This window comes from Lissotriton helveticus, chromosome 6, assembly GCF_964261635.1.
Source record: "Lissotriton helveticus chromosome 6, aLisHel1.1, whole genome shotgun sequence".
Classification (NCBI taxonomy): Eukaryota; Metazoa; Chordata; class Amphibia; order Caudata; family Salamandridae; genus Lissotriton; species Lissotriton helveticus.
The window spans coordinates 228,190,460-228,212,686 of NC_136067.1; the positions used below are offsets into that span (position 1 = coordinate 228,190,460).

The 22,227-nt window shown below is 45.0% G+C and overlaps 1 protein-coding gene across 13 annotated transcripts in view; it reads left to right on the forward strand.

Annotated features, from left to right (window-relative positions):
• TDRD6 (tudor domain containing 6) overlaps positions 1-22,227 on the forward strand; it is a 2,679,339-nt gene that overhangs the window by 1,868,216 nt on the left and 788,896 nt on the right. For all 13 annotated transcript variants that reach the window (XM_078647663.1, XM_078647665.1, XM_078647668.1 and 10 more), the window contains 2 exons: positions 15,498-15,584; positions 15,889-15,996. In XM_078647663.1, the coding sequence (XP_078503789.1) occupies positions 15,498-15,584; positions 15,889-15,996 (195 nt within the window). The remainder of the gene's footprint in view (positions 1-15,497; positions 15,585-15,888; positions 15,997-22,227) is intronic.

Below are 22,227 nucleotides of genomic sequence, written 5' to 3' on the forward strand. Positions count from 1 at the left end.
TTATGGTGATTGGTTGTAAGTCAACCTTATAGACCAGCTATCCTAATGGTAGCATGGACAAAGCAGTCTTAGGCTAAACTCTTTTGGCATGTGAAGCCAGCTGTTTTACCACAATATGACCCCTTGAATATCAGATGAAAGGACACCACACAGGTTATGAAAATAAACAGTATATTTATTAATAACAATCACCTCTGAACTCTTTCAGATCAGAGGGCTAAGCACATGACAAACTCTTAGGAAAAATACGATAAGCTGCACGAAATTACAATGGTGCCCTAGGGGCACGACAAACCATATACTAAGTAAGTGGAATGTGAAAGTCGATAGAAGGAATGGAGCTGTCCAGGGGCTGGCGGTTCGCTAGGACTACGCTATCTTCACCTTAGGTAAGTATTAGGAGGCCCAAGTCGATAGAAGGAATGGAGCTGTCCAGGGGCTGGAGGTTCGCTAGGACTACGCTATCTTCACCTTAGGTAAGTAATAGGAGGCCCACGGGACGCGTGTGCAGAGTGTGAACTCGCACGCGAGATGCGTAACAACGTCTATGGACAGTACAGTTCAAGTTAAAGGTAAGTACGGACAATCCTGACTAGTTAGGACTAAAACGACTGTGGAACTGGACACTAGGACAGTTAAACTACCCTTGAGCACCGAAATGCTCTCGTTACCTCACCCACGGGCTCCGGGTGCATAGGTGTCAAAGTTTTTCGGGTTCTCGCGTTGAAGTCTATGGAGCCTGGAAGAAAAGATGCTGCAGGCGACCAGGAGGAAGATGTCCGGTGCGATCCAAGGGTGGATCGGTGAAGAAGAGGACCTGAAGCAGAGGGGACAGTGTTCAAAGTCACTAGCCAGTGACCGGTGTGGAACCAGGAAGGAACAGATGCTGTCGTCGCGATCAGGTGAAGAGTGGACGCTTGACTCTGCAGCCACGTGGACAAGGAGGTGTCTTCGACGAACAGGATGGAGGCACGAGCTGTCCCACGCAGGCTCTCGCTGTCGGCGGTGTCGGATCCGGGATTGGAGTCAACAGGCCTTGGCAAAGGCAACCCACGCGGTGAGTGCAAAAGGCGTCTGGTGTGGACTAGGAGAGTCCGGGATGCCCCTCTTTTGGAAAGGAGCAAGGGCCAGTCTGGAGCAACCAGACCAGCAGTGAAGATTTCAAGGTTCGTCGTCTAGGAGGCCACTAGCCAACCGGCAAATGACCAGACAACGCGTCGAGCAGCAAACAAGCAGAAGGGCCCCACGCAGATCTCGTGGAAGCTGGAGGACTGATCTTCGGTGCAGGGGCTGCTCGGGGCTGGGGCTTCTCAGGGCTGGGGCTTCTCAATCCCCAAAGCACTTGGTCGAGTTTACCTCGGGAGTCGTGCTGGAAGCGAGGTGCAGTTTCTTTCAAGATGGCCGGTCCCACGTGTCTCGTCGCACCCACGGGTCTCAGCTTTGCTGCAGATGTGAGTTGAGGTCGGAGAGGTCTGGGAATCTGGGTCTCGTCGGGCTCTGAAGTCTGGATCCTCGAGGGAAGACGACAAAGTGAAGCCGCTGGACGCTTGATGGTGCCTGCAGTTGCAGGGTGGACACTCCTTGCCTCAAGGGAGATTTTTTCAGTCTTCTGTGGAGCAGAACGTCGAAGTCCAGAGTTTCTTCTTTGTAGAGTAGTTCAGGATTAATCTAATTTGGAATGGGACCAGCTCCTACCTTTATCCTGCTAAAGGGGGCTGCACTACTGACTAGGTCCCTCCCCTGGGTGGGACCAGGAAGGGGGGTGGTTACACCCCCTATCCTTTGTCCGGTTTTCGCCCCAGAGCTGGGGCTGGAGTGCCCCAGCAACTGGTTTGAACCGGTGTATGCACAGGGCACCTTGTGTGCCCCAGGCATGTGTCATTCCTTTCAGGCCTCCCTACCTCAAAACACAAAATCCTGTCTGGGCTGGTGCTAGCACCTCCCAAGGCAGGAAACCCTTTGTCCAAGCCTCCCTCGCTGGAAGGACTCCCAGCAGCAGGAGGTCAGACTTGTGTCTGTGGTGGCAGCATCCATTTTGTGATGCCAAGGCTCGAGTTAACTTTAACCGGGGTTCACAGTTACATACATGTCGTGTCCCTCTAGAAGGGTGGAATGCTACCCCCGTCGCCAGAATTGGCGAGGGGGTAGTATTCCAATTCGTATGACACCTTACTCGACATGTTTTGATAAGGTTATACCAGAGTTAGCATTTAACCGTGAGGATTATAATGCACTTAAGAGTATATGGTATAGCGTTATCATGGAACAGCTATTAGGACTTCGTTCCGCAAGCTGCAGATGGGCTCAGCTCATGCCAGAGCACCATCTCACATAATTCCAAGCACTCTGCCTTCAGGATTGATAAGGCCTGCCATAGGAGTGACTGATAGGAATATATGTGTCCATTTTAGGGTTAGATATAGGTATACTATATCTATAGCAAAGGGTGATTACACCACCTTGCCCCAGCTGCCATGCAGCCAGTTGTGTCAGTTTTAGATGGCCAGCCAGGGGTGGCATAATACATGCTTCAGCCCCTGGTAGGCCCTGGGTACACCTATGCCCTGGATACCTAAGGTACACTGTACAGGGACTGATAAGGTGGCCCAGTACCAATTGGTAAATGCACCTAAAGTACATGGTTGTCAATTTAGAGAGAGAACAGCTAGGCTGTGGGTCTGATTAGCAGGCCCACAGCCAGGGAAAGTCGTAAACCAGTGAAGCAAAAAGCAAAAATCTGGGGTGACCATAGGATTGCAGACCCCACTCTCCTACAACGATGTCCCTGATGCTTACTCTGCCTTCGTGTATAACAGCGTCCGCAGCCCAATGCCCGTGACGTCCCGTGCGAGTTCCCTTAATTCAAACCTCACCGTGCCATTCACTAGCTGTACACCCAGGCTCCACGCTACTCTTATAAAAACAACAAGCACACTCCAGTGCTTACCAGTGCCGAGTCCCTCCGGCGTGTTTAGAGCTCCGACAATCTGCTCTCACCGCCGCTCGGTTTTGAACACCAACATTAACCACGCCTCCCTCTTCGGAAATGGTGCATACGTCAGCCCGTCATAGAGCGTGGCAGCCATCAGAGGTGAGCAAGACATTCAAGTGCCAAGGTATCCCCCACAAATTTATTTCAAAACCTTTTCATGATGTGTACCCTCCACATACAAAAGTACACCCCGAATTACTAACCAGCACAAGCGCTCGCAAATATCAACGAGCGCGGAGCCAGCTTGTTACTCCTCCTTTTAGTAGTGGCCATCTTGGGTAGGGGCGCCCTAGTCACTGGTAGGTGAATAAAGTTTCAGAATTCAAAATATGATGCCACTCAATCTCGCATGCCAGATAATTCGATTGCTCTAGGCTCAAAGAGAAATCAGTGAGAATCGGGAGCAAAAGCCGGATGAATACTATGCCTCTTTATCATACAGATCCCCCATGGACTAATCTAATTACCTCACCAGAAAGAGTAAATGACATTTTCTGAGGCTTGCCAATTACCCCTAAAGGCAAAGTACCATTGTGAATTGAGCCAGCCACTTTTCATAAAATATCGTTACGGCAGAGTTTCAGATGCCGAGTCTTTTCTCATTCCTAATTGGCCTTGGGATTTTTTAGAACGAGCAGATCAGGACAGGCTTAATGATTCAATTGAGTGGAATAAGGTTAGCAAGCAGGAAAAATGTTGAGCCCCGACATGTACTGGGTGCCAGGAATGAGAAAAGACTCAGCATCTGAAACTCTTCTGTAACGATATTTTATGAAAAGTGGCTGGCTCAATTTACAATGCTACTTTGCCTTTAGGGGTAATTGGCAAGCCTCAGAAAATTGAATGTCTTCCTCACCTCTGATGGCCGCCACGCTCTGACTGGCTGACATATGCACCATTTCCAAAGTGGGAGGCGTAGTTAATGTTGGTGTTCAAAACCGAGCGGCGGTGAGAGCAGATTGTCGGAGCTCTACACACGGCGGAGGGCTGTGGACGCTGTTATACACGAAGGCAGAGTAAGCATCAGGGACATCGTGAATATCTATAATGAGATAACGTGACACATTGTACGAGCTTTTAACTGTGGGATGTTCTACTCGAGGGGCTAGTTCTAGCTCGGACGTTACATTACTTATCGCGTGCCTTTATACACTTTGCAGGGTGCTCGACATCGAGGAGCTACCCGGCGGACACGTGATCTTTTGACACGGGGTCTTTTAATAAATGGTGGTTGCAGGTATGCAGTGAGACGGCAACCACTAGGTATGATGAGACAATTGAACATGACAGACATTAAAAATATATTCATTGAACCTTCCGGGGTCTCGGAGTGACTGTGGTTCAAGATGTATAACCTTTCGGTGATCTAATGTTGGTTCATTTAATGTTATCACAGGTCTTGGGATTCATCAAGAGTGAAGAGTAAGAGTATAGAACCCCCCAAAGCCCTGACGAAGTTGCGTAAACTTTTGGCAACGAAACATGTTGGCGAAAATTATGGTAGATGGGTAACCATTTTTAAGTGGGAATGCTTGCAGCCAGGAATAAAATTGGATGGCCAGTAAGCATCACCCAGTTTTAACAAGTGAGAATACTAAAAATCTTTATTTTTTCGGTTTTCACTGGGGTTCTGTGAGCACTCAAGTGGTCAGTGCAGTGGGCACATTCAACTATGTCCACCACTTCACTAAATGAGTTTTGTTGAAAAGGGAGCACATTATTTCTTTTGGGCTATTATTTTTACACACACGACAAAGAGAGAGTGGCCAATGATGAGAAGACTGGCAACTATTGGTCAGTAACCCCCTCGGGTGTTGCTACCCTGAGGTACACTCTCTTTACAAACTACATTTTTTCACGAGTTAGTTTAGACCTGTGACAACAGTTTTTTAACACCTTCAATGCTAAGGCAATTCCCGCTGGGTGCTGAACATGAAGGATCTCCATTGTTCATGACAAGGTCAGCTCGTCATAAGCACAGCTCCAGTGTACTGCATGACGAGCTGACCTTGTCATTAGCATGGAAGAGGTTAAGTATTGAAGGGGCACCAGGATGAAGCATAGTAGTGGAAAGTAACACACTAGGAGGATAAAGAGACAACACCATTGTTATTTCCTTTAAGTCATGATAGGTGCAACTCAGGTTGGGCCCACTACAAAAAGCACCTGTCTAGAGAAAATTCTAAGGTTGAGTGTTAACCTAAACCAAGAGGCAAAGGGGCAGATGCATCAAAGGGTTTTGCCCATTCTGTGTCTATGGGAAAATGTGTCATGCATATGGCCCTAAGTGTTGACCTGGAGATAAATCCTATCTCTCGCTCCCCTGTTGGGTGACCGGGGACAAACAATATCTGCCCAATTTTTCGGTTTATACACTTTTTTTCTTGGAAACTAAAGCATAATTTGGATAAATGAAGACTAAATAAAAAAAAAAAATTAAATTAAAAAAAGAGTCCGCATATGATGTCCGCCCTCCACTATCGATGTCCCTGTTGGCGCTTCCCATCCTAGTGTTGGTGGCGAGTGGTTCCATTGCCAAGGCAGTTAGTAAGGGCAAGAGAAGACAACCCTGCCTGGTTCCTCTACTCACTCGATAACACTCCAAGACATAGCCCCCCATGCGCACTCTATCTGTAGGATCCATATACAGGCACCTGCCTCTTGGCACCACATTACTAGCCCCCCATTCTATTTATGTAGAGGAGGCAGTGCCTTTGCTGTCAGTGAATTGTCTGACATGGTTCCCTATGCTCTCCCTATACACTGCATCCTCGAGGGATTCTGGCTTCAGCTTCCAGAGTGGAATGCAATGCCATACGTTTCCCATGCCGGCACCAATAAAGTTGGGTTATGATCCGACACTATGGGAAAGGTATCCTGTTTTCACAGAGCTTTGAACATGGGGTGTACATAAATATATATATATATATATATATATATATATATATATCTACATATATATATATTCACTGAAAAAACCATAGGTTTGAGACCATATATAGTTAGGAATTTGCATTTACAAAACCTTGAAAATTCACTGAAAAAACCATAGGTTTGAAACTATATATAGTTAGCTGGATAATTTAATCATACAAAACCATTGAAATTCCCATATATAGTTAGTTGCACTAACTATATATTTTGCGCACCCGCAATCCACTGCTGATGATGTCACATATTACATCATTCATGACATGGTCAGTGACATCACTGATGCTATCACTGATGACATCTCAAATGACATCACTGATGACATCACTGATGACCTCTCAAATGACATCACTGATGACCTCTCAAATGACATCACTGATGACCTCTCAAATGACATCACTGATGACCTCTCAAATGACATCACTGATGACATCTCAAATGACATCACTGATCACATCACTGGTGACATCATTCATGTGATAATACGATGAACCTCTTCAGACTCTAATATAACCTTAGATACACTCAGTGTATACAGACACTCACACACTGTCACTCATCCATGGAGTTACTCACACACCTAGTCAGTCATGCAAAGAATCAATCACACCTCCATTTCCTCAACTATACAGTTATACACACCTTACTTATTCAAACATATACTAACAAATACTTACTCTCTTATACAATCCCTGATACAAGTTCACAATGATCCATACAGCCACTCACACATTCACTGGCTCTCATGCACAGTTATTTATATATGCCAACTCTCACATGTACTGTGTTTTACTTATGTACTTACTTTGACATGTAGCATTGAGATATCCATTCACTCATCAATACACTCATGCACACAGTCATTCGCCAATACAGCTGTTTCTACATGCACTCTTGAACCCATACATCTAGCGAATCAACTGCTCACACATCTATGCACAGTCACACACCTCCCAGCCACCCACACACACACACTCAGTCTCCCATACAATTACTTGGGCAACCAATCAATAACCCATATAGCTACTGTTCAACACATGCAGCAGTTTACACAACAACAGACATACTGATGCACAAATTGAGACAGTTTATTCACTAACCCATGCATTCAGTGAGACACATTAAATCACTCACTCATACAGTCAGTCATGCACCTACTAAATCCTTCATCCAGACAGTTATACATTCACTCATTCTTCAATCTGTAAAACATATTTAAACTTTACAGAAACATACAATGACTCGATGATGTCATCAGTGATGTCATTTGAGATGTCATCAGTGATATTATCAGTTATGTCACTGACCATGTCATGAATGATGTAATATGTGACATCATCAGCAGTGGATTGCGGGTGCGCGAAATATATAGTTAGTGCAACTAACTATATATGGGAATTTCAATGGTTTTGTATGATTAAATTATCCAGCTAACTATATATGGTTTCAAACCTATGGTTTTTTCAGTGAATTTTCAAGGTTTTGTAAATGCAAATTCCTAACTATATATGGTCTCAAACCTATGGTTTTTTCAGTGAATTTCAATGGTTTTTTAATAGCAAATATCTATAGCTGTAAAATATATTCTTCTTTATAATGAAGACTATATTTTCTATGCATATTTCAGTGGTTTTGTGTGAGTAAAATATCAACTTTAGAGGTTTTCTAAATGCTAATTCCTAACTATATATGGTCTAAAACCTATGGTTTTTTCATTGAATATATATATATATATATATATATCCACATTGAAGAATAAGTGGATGTATAAGTGTCTGGATGGAGGATTTAGTAGCAGTGTGATTGACTGTTTTCTTGACTAATTTGTAGTGTGTCACTAAATATATTGGATAGTGACTAAACTGTGTGAATACTATTTTTTCTATGTATTTAATATTTTTTTTTGGGATGTATGAAAGTATTTTATTTTTTTATTTTTTTTTGCTTCGGTACGCTTCCGGTGCGCTCCCCGGGGAGCGCCCCGTTAGCGTAACTTTGCATCGTGCCCCGGGAAACGTTCCGTTAGCGCAACAGACGCGATCGAAAACAACATCGTGACGCGTCGCGTAAGTGTGACCTATCGCGTAGCCGCGTGATGCGTCTTATGACGCGCTGGGAAGCGCTCCGGAGCGCTACAGAGCGCGACATGCAGCGCCCCGGAAGCGCTCCGGGGCGCGGCGCGTAACGTAAGCGTAACAGGTCATGTGACCTGAAAATAACACTTTTCATTGGTTCAGACATTTTTTTTTTCAAAATGATGAAAGCCCCCACCTTTTTACCTCATTCTTACTTTCTACTTCCAGAGAGCAAGACCTGTTTTTGACAATGGCTTCTGTAATAGCTGCAGCTTCTCAGCAACCACCACCACCACCACCAAAAGGACCACCTCCAACACTGGACTTTGGTGGAGAGGAAGATAATGAGGACGAGAAGGAGGAGGAAGAACAAGTAAGACAGTTCCTGCCAGAAACACCAAGGCAGAGCCATATTAAAGACCACTACATATGTCAATTTTTTTAATTTCCACCTGGACAAAAGAAGGTCAATGCACCCCAGGTGTCTTGTTTGATATGTAAAAATGTACTTTCTCGTGGCAACCCCAACAAGAAATACAGCTTTGGGAATCATACAATGATTCGCCACATGGAGCGGTGGCATCCTAATAATCTTTCCCAAGCACAAGTAAGGGATCTTGCTGCCAACCCCCCAAATGTCATCCTCAGCACCTCCAGTGGACAAAGCTCATTCGCCGGACCACAAGGCCGAGAAATGATCCACAATATTCAAACTCCTTTTGAAAACTACAAAATAGTTTGTATATATTGTGGAGGAACTATTTGTTATGGAGAGAAGAGTATTACTTTGATTAACCGAGCTGGAGAAAATCATGAATACAACAGGAAGAGAAAACAATGAATCCTTTTTATTTATTTTTTGCTCCTCTTGAGACATGTTCAAACCCTGCTTTTTTGTTATTTCCCCTAAAAAAACACTAAAAAAACACAAAATAGTTTTCAAAAATCCTAAAAAATCAAAAAATTGTTCAGAAAATTAATTTAAAAAATTAAGAAAAAGAATAAAAAAACAGTTCTTTTCAGAACTACCTTCCATTTATAACAAAATTGCTAAAATTTTTATACCCTGTCTTTCTTTTTTTTCTCTTTGTTGCGCTTCCCGGAGCGCTGCCCGGTTCGCGTACCGGACGCTTAACCCGTGCAAATTTATATGGGCCCTTTCAACCACCCTCAGTAAACCCAGGGGGTCAGAGGGTGTCTACCATGCCCCCTTTTACCCATTCCCAACATTCTTTCCCCTCCATCTTGTGTATAAATTCTATCGAAACACAAGATGGTGGACTCACGTAGCTATGCCGGTCACGCTTCCCGGTTCGCTATCCGGTGCGCGAACCGGGCGCTTAACCCGCGAAAATAAAAAAATTCTTTTTTTTTTTTTTGCTTTATATGGGCCCTTTCAACCACTCTCAGTAAACCCAGGGGGTCAGAGGGTGTCTACCATGCCCCCTTTTACCCATTCCCAACATTCTTTGCCCTCCATCTTGTGTATAAATTCTATCGAAACACAAGATGGTGGACTCCCGTAGCTATGCCGGTCACGCTTCCCGGTTCGCTATCCGGTGCGCGAACCGGGCGCTTAACCCGCGAAAATAAAAAAATGTTTTTTTTTTTTTGCTTTATATGGGCCTTTTCAGCCACCCACTTCAAATCTAGGGGGTCAGGGGGTGTCTACCCTGCCCCTTTTATTCATTTCCCCTTTCGTTATTGCCACCTCTTGTCTCTCGATCTTACCGAGAGACAAGATGGCGGCCGCTCCGGACTGTTTGGAATGTTGACAGGCACCGGAGAGCCAATCCGCTTCTCCTCGCGAAGTTCCGTTACGCAGACCGGGATGCTGTCACAGATATATATATTTTTTAAAACGTTAATTTCTCAAAATCCACTGGAGCACATATATTGAGACATAGCAAAGGCACGTCGGGCAAACCATATCTACAATTTTCCCAAGTTTCGTGTAAATCCATTCAGCCGTTCGAGCTAAAAGTGAGTCCAACCGCCCTATGGAAAAATGAATGGGAAAAACGCGTTTTGGGACCCCCCTTTTTTCTCGGCCCCCCCTTGACGAAACCCCCCCCAAATTTTCTGGGGCTGCTCAGAAACAAAATGTGCCATTTTCCTGAAAATTTCTGCCAATTCCGTCCACAAACGCCAAAGTTATTCGACATAGAATTTTCAGAAATCCCATAGGAAAAAAATTCATAACTATATATACCTACTGGCTATTGCCAGTAGGTAATACATATATATATACATATATCCATCTCTCGTAATTGAACATGCTGGAATAAATTAATTCTTTCTTGCAACTTTACGTGGATTTGACAATTTTATCGGAGTGGAGTGCATTTGCAGAACGTGTTTTTGCTGTGAAACATATATATATATATATATATACACATATACATATACATATATATATATATATATACATATATATATATATATACATATATATGTTTACATATATATATCTATATATATATATACCAATTAATGCATATGTATATAAATATATATATATTTAACATTTATATTTTTTTAAATAATTAAAAAAATATATATATATATATATATATATATATATATATATATATATATAATTTTTTTTAACAAATACTCTCTTCACCCTTAAAACGAATACCACCCTGCTCCCTTAAAATACCCCAAAATCCTAACCCACCCTTACTCCTTAAAATACCCCAACACCCTTCAACACGAACCCATCTTAATCCTATAAATATACCCTGTACCCCAAAACCCAAACCTAGCCCTAAACCCTAAACATACCCCTGTACCCCAAAACCAAAACTTACCACTGAACCCTAAAAACACCCCTGTACCCCAAAACCAAAACCTAGCCCTGAACCCTATAAATACCCCTGTACCCCAAAACTCAAACCTAGCCCTGAACCCTAAAAATGCCCCTGTACCCCAAAACCCAAAAATACCCCTGAACCCTAAAAATGCCCCTGTACCCCAAAACCCAAACCTACCCCTGAAACCTAAAAATACCCCTGTACCACAAAACCCCAAAATACCCCTGAACCCTAAAAATACCCCTGTACCCCAAAACCCAAAATACCCCTGAACCCTAAAAATACCCCTGTACCCCAAAACCCCAAAATACCCCTGAACCCTAAAATACCCTGTACCCCAAAACCCAAACCTACCCCTGAACCCTAAAAATACCCTGTACCCCAAAACCCAAACCTACCCCTGAAACCTAAAAATACCCCTGTACCCCAAAACCCCAAAATACCCCTGAACTCTAAAATACCCCTGTACCCCAATACCCAAACCTACCCCTGAACCCTAAAATTATTCCTGTACCCCAAAACCCAAACCTACCCCTGAACCCTAAAAATACCCCTGTACTCCAAAACCACCCCTGAACCCTAAAATACCCCTGTACCCCAATACCCAAACCTATCCCTTACCCCTTAAATACCCCTGTACCCCATAACCCAAACCCACCCTTAAAATACCCCTGAACCCCTAAAACATACTCTAACACCCCCAAACTAAAACCATATACTTACCGTACACTTAAATATACAAAAACAAATGCTTTTACCATTCATGCTTTTACAACGAATTTCGTTGTAAAAGCATGCGTGGTAAAAGCATATAAGACATAATGGCATGCGTTGTAATATTTTGCGGAGTAACAGTACCTGCGTTATGATGGTTTGCGGAGTAAAGGTATGCGGAGTAAAAAATGCGGAGTGAAAGTGTTTTACCAGGCAAGCCATGTCTTCCCTGGACCGGAATCAAGCAACCTAGGACCGGTTTCTGGCTGTCAGCCGTCATCAGCCAGGATGGCTTGATTCCAGTGGCGTGGAGAGCACGGGACTTACGTCTGAGCATACCCGTCCCACTCGGGTGACAAATGCAAAAACAGTTGGACAGAATGCAGAAGAAGACCAGATTCAAGCCGTGCGGAGTATGTGGGAAAATGATGTCAATCACGGACCCGCATGAAGATTGCATATGGTGCCTGTCCTCAGACCATGATGCAAGAAAATGAAACCCAAGGCCCTTCATGAAAGAGAGGCGAAGCTCCTGGTTGCCAAGATGAAGGGTAAAAAGGACAAGAAGAGCTCGTAGTCGCTGTCGAGGTCTCGTTCGAGGTCGCCTTCCAGGTCGCCATCGGGGCATGCTTCCAGGTCGACTAAAAAGAAGCATAAGAAGAGGAAGCACGGATCTCGACACCATTCTGGGAAGGATTCGGATTCGAGGCGGAAGTCGCCAGGTAGAAGAGATCGAAAAGATGAGGTATCTCCTTCTTCAGATCTTCTGGATCCGGAAGGTGAGGCTACGCACATTGAGTCGCCTGAGCATTCACCGGCTCCGGTGTCGAATCCCTCTCCGGCGCCGTCTCGATCTCCAACTCGAGAGGAAGAAGATTCTCCTGTGCCTGAGGGTTCGACGACTCCGGCTCACCAACCTGAGGAACAAGTCGACACGAATCCGGTGCCTCCCTGAGAGCAGCCTGTGCGTTCATACCCTCCATTTCGAGTCCCGGGACAAGACCCTACACAGTATTTGAATGCTATGTTTGGTGTCTTCACTAGAGCCATGTACCCCTCTGGAGCACCAGTTGGTCCCATGTCTGATGGCAAATAATCTTGCCTGAGTTCTGAACGTGCGTGCAGACAGTCTGTCGGCAGATCTCGGCCGATCACGAGTAGAGGCTTCATCCAGAAGTGGTTCGTCACGCCTTTCGGACGTGGTGAACTCCTCGTGTGGATCTGTTTGCCACTCACGAGAATGCTCACTGCCCATCATTCTGCAGTCTCCAGTATCCGATGCAGGGTGCTTTGGGGGACGCGTTTCAGTTGAGTTGGCACTCAAGACTCCTTTACGCGTTTCCTCCCATACCCTTGATTCCTCGGGTTCTGAGGAAGATTCGCCAAGACCGGGCCCAAGTCATATTGATCGCTCCGGATTGGCCAAGAAGGGTGTGGTACACAGATCTTCTCCACCTCTCCTCGTGTCCGCCGCTTCGTCTCCCTTTCAGGGCAGATCTCCTCTCTGATGGAGGGGCAGGTTCTACACCCCCACCTCCAGACCTTACACCTTCATGCCTGGAGATTGAACGGGGAAACCTCAATTGTTTTTCTCTCCCACATGATGTGGTGGATGTCATTTTATCGGCCAGGCGTGATTCCACCAGTCTATCTACTCTTATAGATGGTCTAAATGTGTCTCTTGGTGTGGGGAGAAGTCCATTGACCCTTTGAAGGCTCGATTGTCTGACATACTTCAGTTTGCACTTTCTTTTGATCAGCAAGGGTTTGCTGTAGCTACGGTGCATTTCTCGGTCTGCCGGATCAGCCATCCTTATTTAAATCTCCTATTGTTTTAAGGTTTCTAAAGCGCCTTACAAATACATTTCCTCCTACTCCCTTTATTGTGCCTCAATGGGACTTGAATCTTGTGCTCGCTTTCTTGATGGGTTCACTTTTTGAACCATTGCACAAGTGTCCCTTGAGACTGTTATCTTTTAAAACGGTCTTCCTGATTGCAATTACCTCGGCAAGGAGGGTAAGTGAGCTTCAAGCTCTTAGTTCAAAGCCCCCATTCTTGACCGTTCATGCTGAACAAATGGTTCTCAGGACCAGGGCTGCTTTTCTGCCTAAGGTGGTAACTCCCTTCCATCTAGGGCAGTCCATTATCCTCCCCCTCACCCTTCCAAGGAGGAGGAGAGACTTCACCGCTTGGACCCTAAGAGGGCGGTGAGCTTCTACTTGGACAGAACCAGAGAGTTCAGAGTGGACGACCAGCTCTTTGTGTATTTTGTTGGAGCCAGAAGAGGCAAGGTGGTGCACAAGCGCACGCTATCAAGATGATTGTCTTGTGTACCAAAATTTGCTACTCTCTGGCGGGTAAGGAACCTCCTGAAGGTTTAAGAGCTTATTCTACTAGAGCACGGTCTGCTACATCTGCTTTGTCTAGGGGTGTACATATAGAGGACATCTGTAGAGCTGCGACTTGGGCTTCCCTCCACACTTACGCAAAGCATTACTGCTTAGATTCCGAAGTGATGAGGGACGACCACTTTGCGCGTTCTGTCCTCCAGGAATTTCTGGTATAGGAGAGTGGACACCCTCCACCGGGAGTGGCACTGCTGTGGGACGCTATTTACAAGGTGAGGAATCCACTGGCAGATGTATCCATCAGAAGAACAAGTTACTTACCTGCGGTAACGTTTTTCTGGTGGATACAGTATCTGCTTGTGGATTCCTCACTGGCCCACCCGCCTCCCCGTTGTCCTCTCTTCTATACCTGTTTTAGTGTCATTGTTTTAATGTAAATATTTTATTGTCAAAGGAAATGTGTTATTATAATAGCTTTCCTGCATTGACTGCACACTGTGTGTTATTTTGTTTATTTGGTACTGTGTACATTGTGTGTATATCTACTGTTGTTGGTCCGTCCGTGTTCCTCGTAGGCATGGAAAAAAGGGCGAAACTGATGTCATCACACCGACTGAGTCCTATTATGGAGTCAGTGACGTCAGTGGAGCCGCGGGTGAAGCTGTGCGTTCTGTGACGTCGTCCACGTCGGCGTGTAGAGCTACAAAATAATTTCCGAATGTTGCTGACGCAGGGGGATATTCACATGGTGAGGAATCCACAGGCAGATACTGTATCCACCAGAAAAAAGCGCTACCGAAGGTATGTAACTTGTTCTTCTGGCTATCGGCTGTCATCAGCCAGGATAGCTTGACTCCAGTGGTGTGGAGAGCACGGGACTCACGTCTGAGCTGAAAGCCCGAAACCGGTCCTAGGTGAATGACATTGTTCTTCATTCTGTCCGTCAACTGTTGTTTTTGCATTCGTCACCCCTTGTGGGACGGGTATGCTCAGACGCGAGTCCCGTGCTCTCCATGCCACTGGAATCAAGCTATCCTGGTTTATGAGGGCTGAAAGCCCGAAACCGGTCCTTGGACGCTTGTTTACAGTCCAGGGAGGTCCTGGCTTGGCAGTTAGGGCGGGACTGTTCCCATGGGGCACGGGGTCAAGACAGATTTGCATATGGCTAGGTTCAAACTGGAATGGCATGGTGAGCAAAGAAACAATGGATTTAGGCCCAGATCTTTGTACTGGGGTCAATGTATGAAGTTGTTCTGCATTCTGTCCATCAACTGTTGTTTTTGCATTTGCAGTATACAATTAGCAGAATATTACTGTCCTGGCTAGTGTGCCTGACATTCTGCCTGCAGGAGCAGCTGTCCCTGTATGCTGCCGGGTCATAATATGTTGGCGAGTAATCAGTAGAGCCAAAGTTGACATAGGCAGACTGGGCAATAGGTGCCTATAATTGTGTAAAGTGGTTTGGTATTGTAAAGTTCTTACTTGGAGAAGTTCCCGTTTTTGACATTTGGTGGAAACACCTTTCTGAAATTGTCAGTTGAAGTAGAATATCAGAGGTCTGAACTGAGGTTAGTTACACTCTGTTTTAATTCAATATTTTATTTCTTCTCTTTTTTGAAGGTCTTACTTTGGAGGAAGAGTTACCAGTCACCATTCCTGATGCTTATCCAGGAAGCAAAATGGCTAGTACTACAGATGCAGTTGAAGGTATTTACAGATCCATACAGTTGTAAAATTGCAACATTCTAAAATAGTAGCAATCGCGTAAATGATAGTAATTGCATGTACTATGCCCAAAGTGTGATTGAACTTTACTTGACATTTTTCCCATGCTTATCAATCATCCTTGATCTCTATTTTGAGATCAAACATTTTAATGCACTGTTGATTGTGGAAAAGTGGAATGTTAATTTACTGATGATGCCGTATTTAAATTGAATTTTTTTCTTTCTTATTCAGCTTGTTTCTGTCAGCCTTATGCTTTTGGTGTTCGTTTTTCTTTTATTTTTAGGACCACTACCTCAAAACCTAATTGGCTTGAGTGCTGAAAATCAGATGAACCTTCTGTGTACCTGTCCAGAAGAAGCACATAACACACACACTAGTTCATCTTTAACAGGTGAAAAAGTTACTTTTAAAATGATGTTGATGAATGTTACCAATTTTATTTGGCTTGTCATATTTTTCCCCCCATCATGGAATGTTTTCTAACTCCTTAAAATTTTTGTTAGGATGGGTATGCCTGTGTAGAATTACTATAGATGCACACAGGCTGCATACTCTGCCGTAAAATATTATGCATAGACATTTGCATGTTGTTTTTCTTTGAAGAGTAAGGAAAGTATGAAAATCAATGCAGCGGGCAAAAGGGTAGCTGTAGGGGCAGCAGAGCCATGCGTTGGCATACAGTAAACTCTGTTGCACTCCTTACCCATTACAACAGATCCCAGGGGGAGAAGATGTAGGAGCTGGTAAAATATCTTTCGAAGAAGTACAGGGAAAGGGGCGAGGAGATCGTGATTGAAGCCAAGACGAACGCCATCACTCATTATGTGTTCGACACCTTTGACACATCCTCTAAAGGCATCAGCACCAGCATCCTTCTCAGACACCATGCTTTACTTTGCACTCTGTTTTCAACCGAAGTCCAGCAGCATCTCCTTGATATCCCATTCCAATTGGAGCATCTTTACAGGCCCCCTGATGGATTAAATGCTTGAGAAAACAGGACATGTGGATTGCAATGTCTGGGGATGCTCTTCAAGCTCCTGCTTTGAAAGGCTGCTTTTGCAAGCCACAACCTGTGATAGGAGCCAAGCCAACATTACCCAAGCTACTGCAGTCATACCATAGACCGCAGCAAAACTTCTGGCTGGGGTTATGACAGAGGTTCATACTAGGCTAACCGAGCTGAGGGTAGAAGTGTTTTTGGTTAAGGAGTTTACTCTTCCAAACTGTGACTTGCTCCCACCTCCACTATCCACAGATCATACTAAACTCAGGGTGCACAATACAAGATTTCCTCTCTTACCGGGAGGAAAACATATCAGACTAGTAGGTTTTAAGAGTGGTTTGCTGTGGCTATTGCCTAAAAAGTCTACCACCAATAATTCGTTCCACACTCCTGTCCTCAGCAGACACCATAGTCACCTGTTAGAGGAAGTACAAGTGCTCCTTGAGAAGGTTGTTATCAAAGAGAGTGCCTCCACACAACCAAAGGAAAGACATCTACTCTATACTTCCTTATTTCCAAAAGGGTTGGCTCTTCGGGCCCATGCTGGGCCTCCAGCTCTAAACAAATGCATCCTGTCAGAGTATTTTCATATCACTTCTGTCAAATGAAGGTCTTCTCCCTCAGAGGCCTGCTTTCACATACCCATATACACTGCTTATTGCTGGTACGTTTGTGGTAAGCTGACATCACTGCCAAACCATTTTTATAAGCTTGATGTACGAGGCATATGAGCTGCAGATCACACACTGTGCATAGCTCGCCAACTGGTGTTGGGCCCGGATGTTTGCACTTGTCGTATTGGAAAAGTCTTTGGAAGTCACGAGATAGGTTACTCCTCCTTAGTGCGCATGGGCATCGGCTCCATCTTCAGATTGGTTTTTTTCCGCCATAGGGCTCTCATGGGTTTATTGCGCTCCTGTTCGGTGTCGTTACAGATTCAACTTCGGCGCAGAATCCTTCACCCTTTTCTTTGGTATTGTTTTGATTGTGATCCCTAGTCGATTCACATCTCTTCAAGCTCGAAGTCTTCGATTCCGGTCGTCGACGAAGGCCTTCGGGCCTACCTACGCCATTAAATCTGGCTCATGGAAAGGACTCCCTTTAAAAAGTAACCTCGATGTGGATCCAAGTTTCCACTCACAGATCTTCATGAGGTGTGTAACATCTGCCTTTCACCAGAGCACGAGGCCAGAGACTGTCCAGCTTGTGCCTGTTTCTGCACCACGAAAACGATTTGGGATCGTCGCGCTTGAAGAAGCATGGCTCGCTCGTCGACATCCATTTCCTACGACATCTTCCAGGAGGGCGTCGCTATACCAGAGCAGGAGCGGATTGAAGAAGGCCTCGTCAGCGCCTCCGAAGCCGATAACTCCGACATCAAAGACATCACTTCAGGGCAGCGGGTCGTAAGTACCGACATCGACCCCAACCCCCTTCCCTCACCCCCAAAAAAGGCTTCGCTAACACCTTCACCTTCAGGCCTAGGTGCACACCGGGACAATACTTCTCACTCTCCGCCTTCGGGTTTGGCAAAAAAATTAACAAACCAGCCTTCAGGCCACTCTGGATCGAGTTATCCTGCCATCAGGGCCGAAACCAAAACCGCCGCACCCTAAAAGAAGCAGTCATCCTCCTCCGTGCCAACCACTAACTCTGCACCAAAACATACCGAAACCGACCCCTCGAATCCAAAAAAGTAATCGGAACCCAGTAAAAAGCCACTTCTAAGCTCGGCACCAAAACATACTGGAACCGATCCCTCGACCCCGAAAAAGACATCGGAGCCGAGTAAAAAGCCACTTGCAAAGAGTACGAACTCTCAACCTTCGGCACCGAAAAACCCTAGGAACCTAAAAAATAACCAGTTCCACAGGCTCCTTCAGATACTAAAAAACCTCACGCTTCCAAGCCAAAGCAGCCTCAATCCACTCCAGATTCAGTGCCACATAATCCTTCGGAACCGAAAAAATCAGCTCCCTAAAGAACAGCCTACACCAGAAGAGCTTTTCCAACTGGATCCCACCCAAAAGACCCAAAAACAGGTCAAATGATCTCCGTTCCAAAAAGAGACCAATGGACATGCCTCTACCGGCTCCATCTCCACCGAAGAAGAGACATTATAACATCTCCTCTCAGATCCCTTCTCCACCTCCTCCTCTAACTCCCCCTCCACACCACTCCCCTTCTCCACTGCCCTCACGATCTCCTCCACCACAGGATGATGATGACACCTCTAATGACGGGGGAGGGTGCAGACGATGAATCACTAGGGGATCCTACGCAGTCTTTCACCGCAGACCCATGGGACAATTATAATACACCAGATGTCCCTAATATACCACAAGAGGACATCTATCCTTCTAGAACTTCCCCTCCAGAGGACACCATGGGTTTCAACCAGCTAGTTCAGAGCTGCACAATATCACTGGGTAGATCTACATACAGGCCCTGTAGTGGCGGATTTTTTAATGGACACATTTGATACATCCCAAAGGTCCACTTCTGTTCTACCTATGTTAAAAGGGGTAATTAAACACGCATCAGAGGTGTTCAAAGATCCTGTTAGGTCTAGGGTTATTAACCCCAGAATTGAAAAAAAATATAAACCTGCCCCAGCAGACCCGGTTTACATCAAGGGACAAATACTATTGGATTCCTTAGTGGTCTCTAATGCCAGGAAGAGGGCCAACTCACAAATGTCAGGCGATGCTCCGCCTTCCGACAAGGAGTCAAAACTGCTAGACGCTTCTGGTAAACATACAGCATCACAAGCAGCCAACATATGGCGAATCGCAGACACACAAGCTTTGCTTGCGAGATACAATAGGGCACACTAGGACGAGCTAGAGACCCTATTGCAACACCTTCCTGACAAATACAAGACCAAAGCAAACAACTTTATACAAGAGGGTAAACTCATAACAAACCCCTCCATTCATTGCGCTCTAGATGTGATGGACACCTCCTCACGAGCCATTAGCACAAGTGTCCTCCTACGCAGACACGCATGGCTACGCATTTCAGGTTTTAAACCAGAAGTCCAAACTACCATGCTTAACCAGCCGTTTGATCAAAAACACCTATTTGGCCCTGACGTGGACTCATCTCTAGAAAAGATGAAAAAAGACACCAATACAGCTAAATCAATGGGAGCCTTGCAATCGCAAGCCCCCAGACGTTCTTTTCATCGCTCCTCTTACAGAGGCACCTCCAGAGGCTATTCCTCAGACAAACCCTCCACGTTCGATAAAAGTCCCACCCAGACCTCATTTACCAGATGTTATCACAGAGGAGGCTCCAGAGCCAATAATAACAAGGGTAGAGGCAAAACCAACAATACTCACTTCGCCTCCACCCCTACCCAATAATTTCCCTCACTCCCCCGAACCATTTCACTCCGGTCGGGGGAAGATTGCTACAATTCCTACCTGTCTGGAACAACATCACTACCGACAGGTGGGTGAGACAAATCATTCAATCAGGTTATTGTCTAGAATTCACCTCTACCCCCCCCCCCCAACATACCACCAAGACAGCGCCCAATGTCACCAGAAAATGTATTGCTGCTAAAGCAAGAAGTACTTTTCCTCCTACAAAAACATGCAATAGAACCAGTTCCCCTGCATCAACAAAACACAGGGGTTTACTCCCTGTACTTTCTCATTCCAAAAAAGGATGGATGTCGGAGACCCACCTTAGACCCCTAAACCTTACATACAGTCAGACCATTTTCACATGGTCACACTTCAACAGGTCCTTCCCCTTGTCACACAAGGCGACTTCCTTGCAACCCTAGACCTCAAGGACGCTTACTTCCATATTCCCATTCACATCTCAAAGCAAATTTTTGAGGTTTGTAGTGGACGGTCAGCATTACCAATTCAAAGTACTCCCATTCGGAGTCACCACAGCATCCAAAGTCTTCACCAAATATCTGGCATCAGTTGCGGCTCACCTAAGACAGCAAATGCACATCTTCCTGTACTTAGACGACTGGCTCATAAAAGCCAATTCATACAACCAGTGTGTACATCACACGTACGCCACAATACAACTACTCCACGACTTAGGGTTTACCATAAGCCACGCAAAGTCTCATCTACAACTGTCCCACATACAACAGTATCTCTGTGCCACAATAAACACCTCAAAAGCACTTGCATATCCCAGTCTACCCAGGATAGCAAGCATACAAAGCCTCATAACCAAATTTCAGCCGCAACACTCTTCCAGCTTGAGTGTTCATGCAGTTGATAGGGATGATGGTGTTTTGAATGTGGCTTCTCACCAATAAGCCACACCCAATCACTCACTGCACTTTCACCTGGGAGGCAAATATACCACTGCACCTTTGAATAATATACACTTTTGAGCATGTCTTACCACCCCTGGCACACCAAGACTTCAACACAAAACAAACAGCACCTTTTGAAAAGGGGTTTTATTTAACAAAATGCAAAGACTATCACCTTTAGAATAAGGCTTGGGGTGTATTACATAATACTCTAAACAAAGGCTATCTCAGATACCAAATGCTTAAGATTCAAATATATGTAGCAAACTTACAATCTAAAGGCATGAATCAATAAATGAGCAAATGAATAATCTAAATGGCATGAATCAATAATTATACTGATTAATAAACCAGCAATAACTGATATAAGATACACTGGACGTCCTGCAAGAGATCGGACATATATATATATATATATATATATATATATATATATATGTGTGTGTGTGTGTGTGTGTATATATATATATATATATATATATATATATATTTATACACACACACACAGTAGAGGATCACTCTGGATGTGCACCTCCCACGCCACAAAGAAAACACCTCAAACGATCACAGCCACTGACTCACATCACAATAGCAATAACCACAAAACTCAATACATCACCTGATGCATACACTGCCCACTTCTGGCCGGGGGAAGTCTTCACACAGCCGGGGATCAAAGCTCAGCAATCAGGGTTCAATCCAAGATAGACACGTCTGCCCTCGCTTGGAATCCAAACTCCCAAACTTCCACCAGACCAGTGGAGGCTCCCCCTTTTAATACAAATCCAAACATAACGAAGCTTCTAGCAAGCCTCGCCCCCTCGTTCTCATGCGAGCCCATACCAGTCTGCTCCAAGGCCACGGCATCTGTTGATCAGGCCTTTGCTATGGCTTAGAGACGGACCATGTACATTCCTCTGATAAGAACTGGTTTTCTCTAGTCAGAAAAGTGTGAAAAACAGGAGGGAGAGCAGGAGATGCCCTCCCCACTTTGCAGCTACGTGTAAGCAGAGAAAATAGCTTCAGTCATGAAAATGGAGCTAGGCCATACTCACACAGGTTCAAAGCAAGATGGAATTGATAAGCAAGATGACTTGAAAGCATGTCAAAGCTAAGCACTGCCATAAAGCAAGGTAAAGTCATACATCAACCATTTCAAAGCCAGTAGGAAGAACTCATAATTCTCACCAATGCACAATACAATACACATTCCTGCACAACCTCATACCTTCAAATGCACATCCCACGCTCTCTGCTCTTGGCAAGACTGTTCCACTCCGTAACAGCTCCCACTGAAAGACATCAGGATTACAGGACAGAAG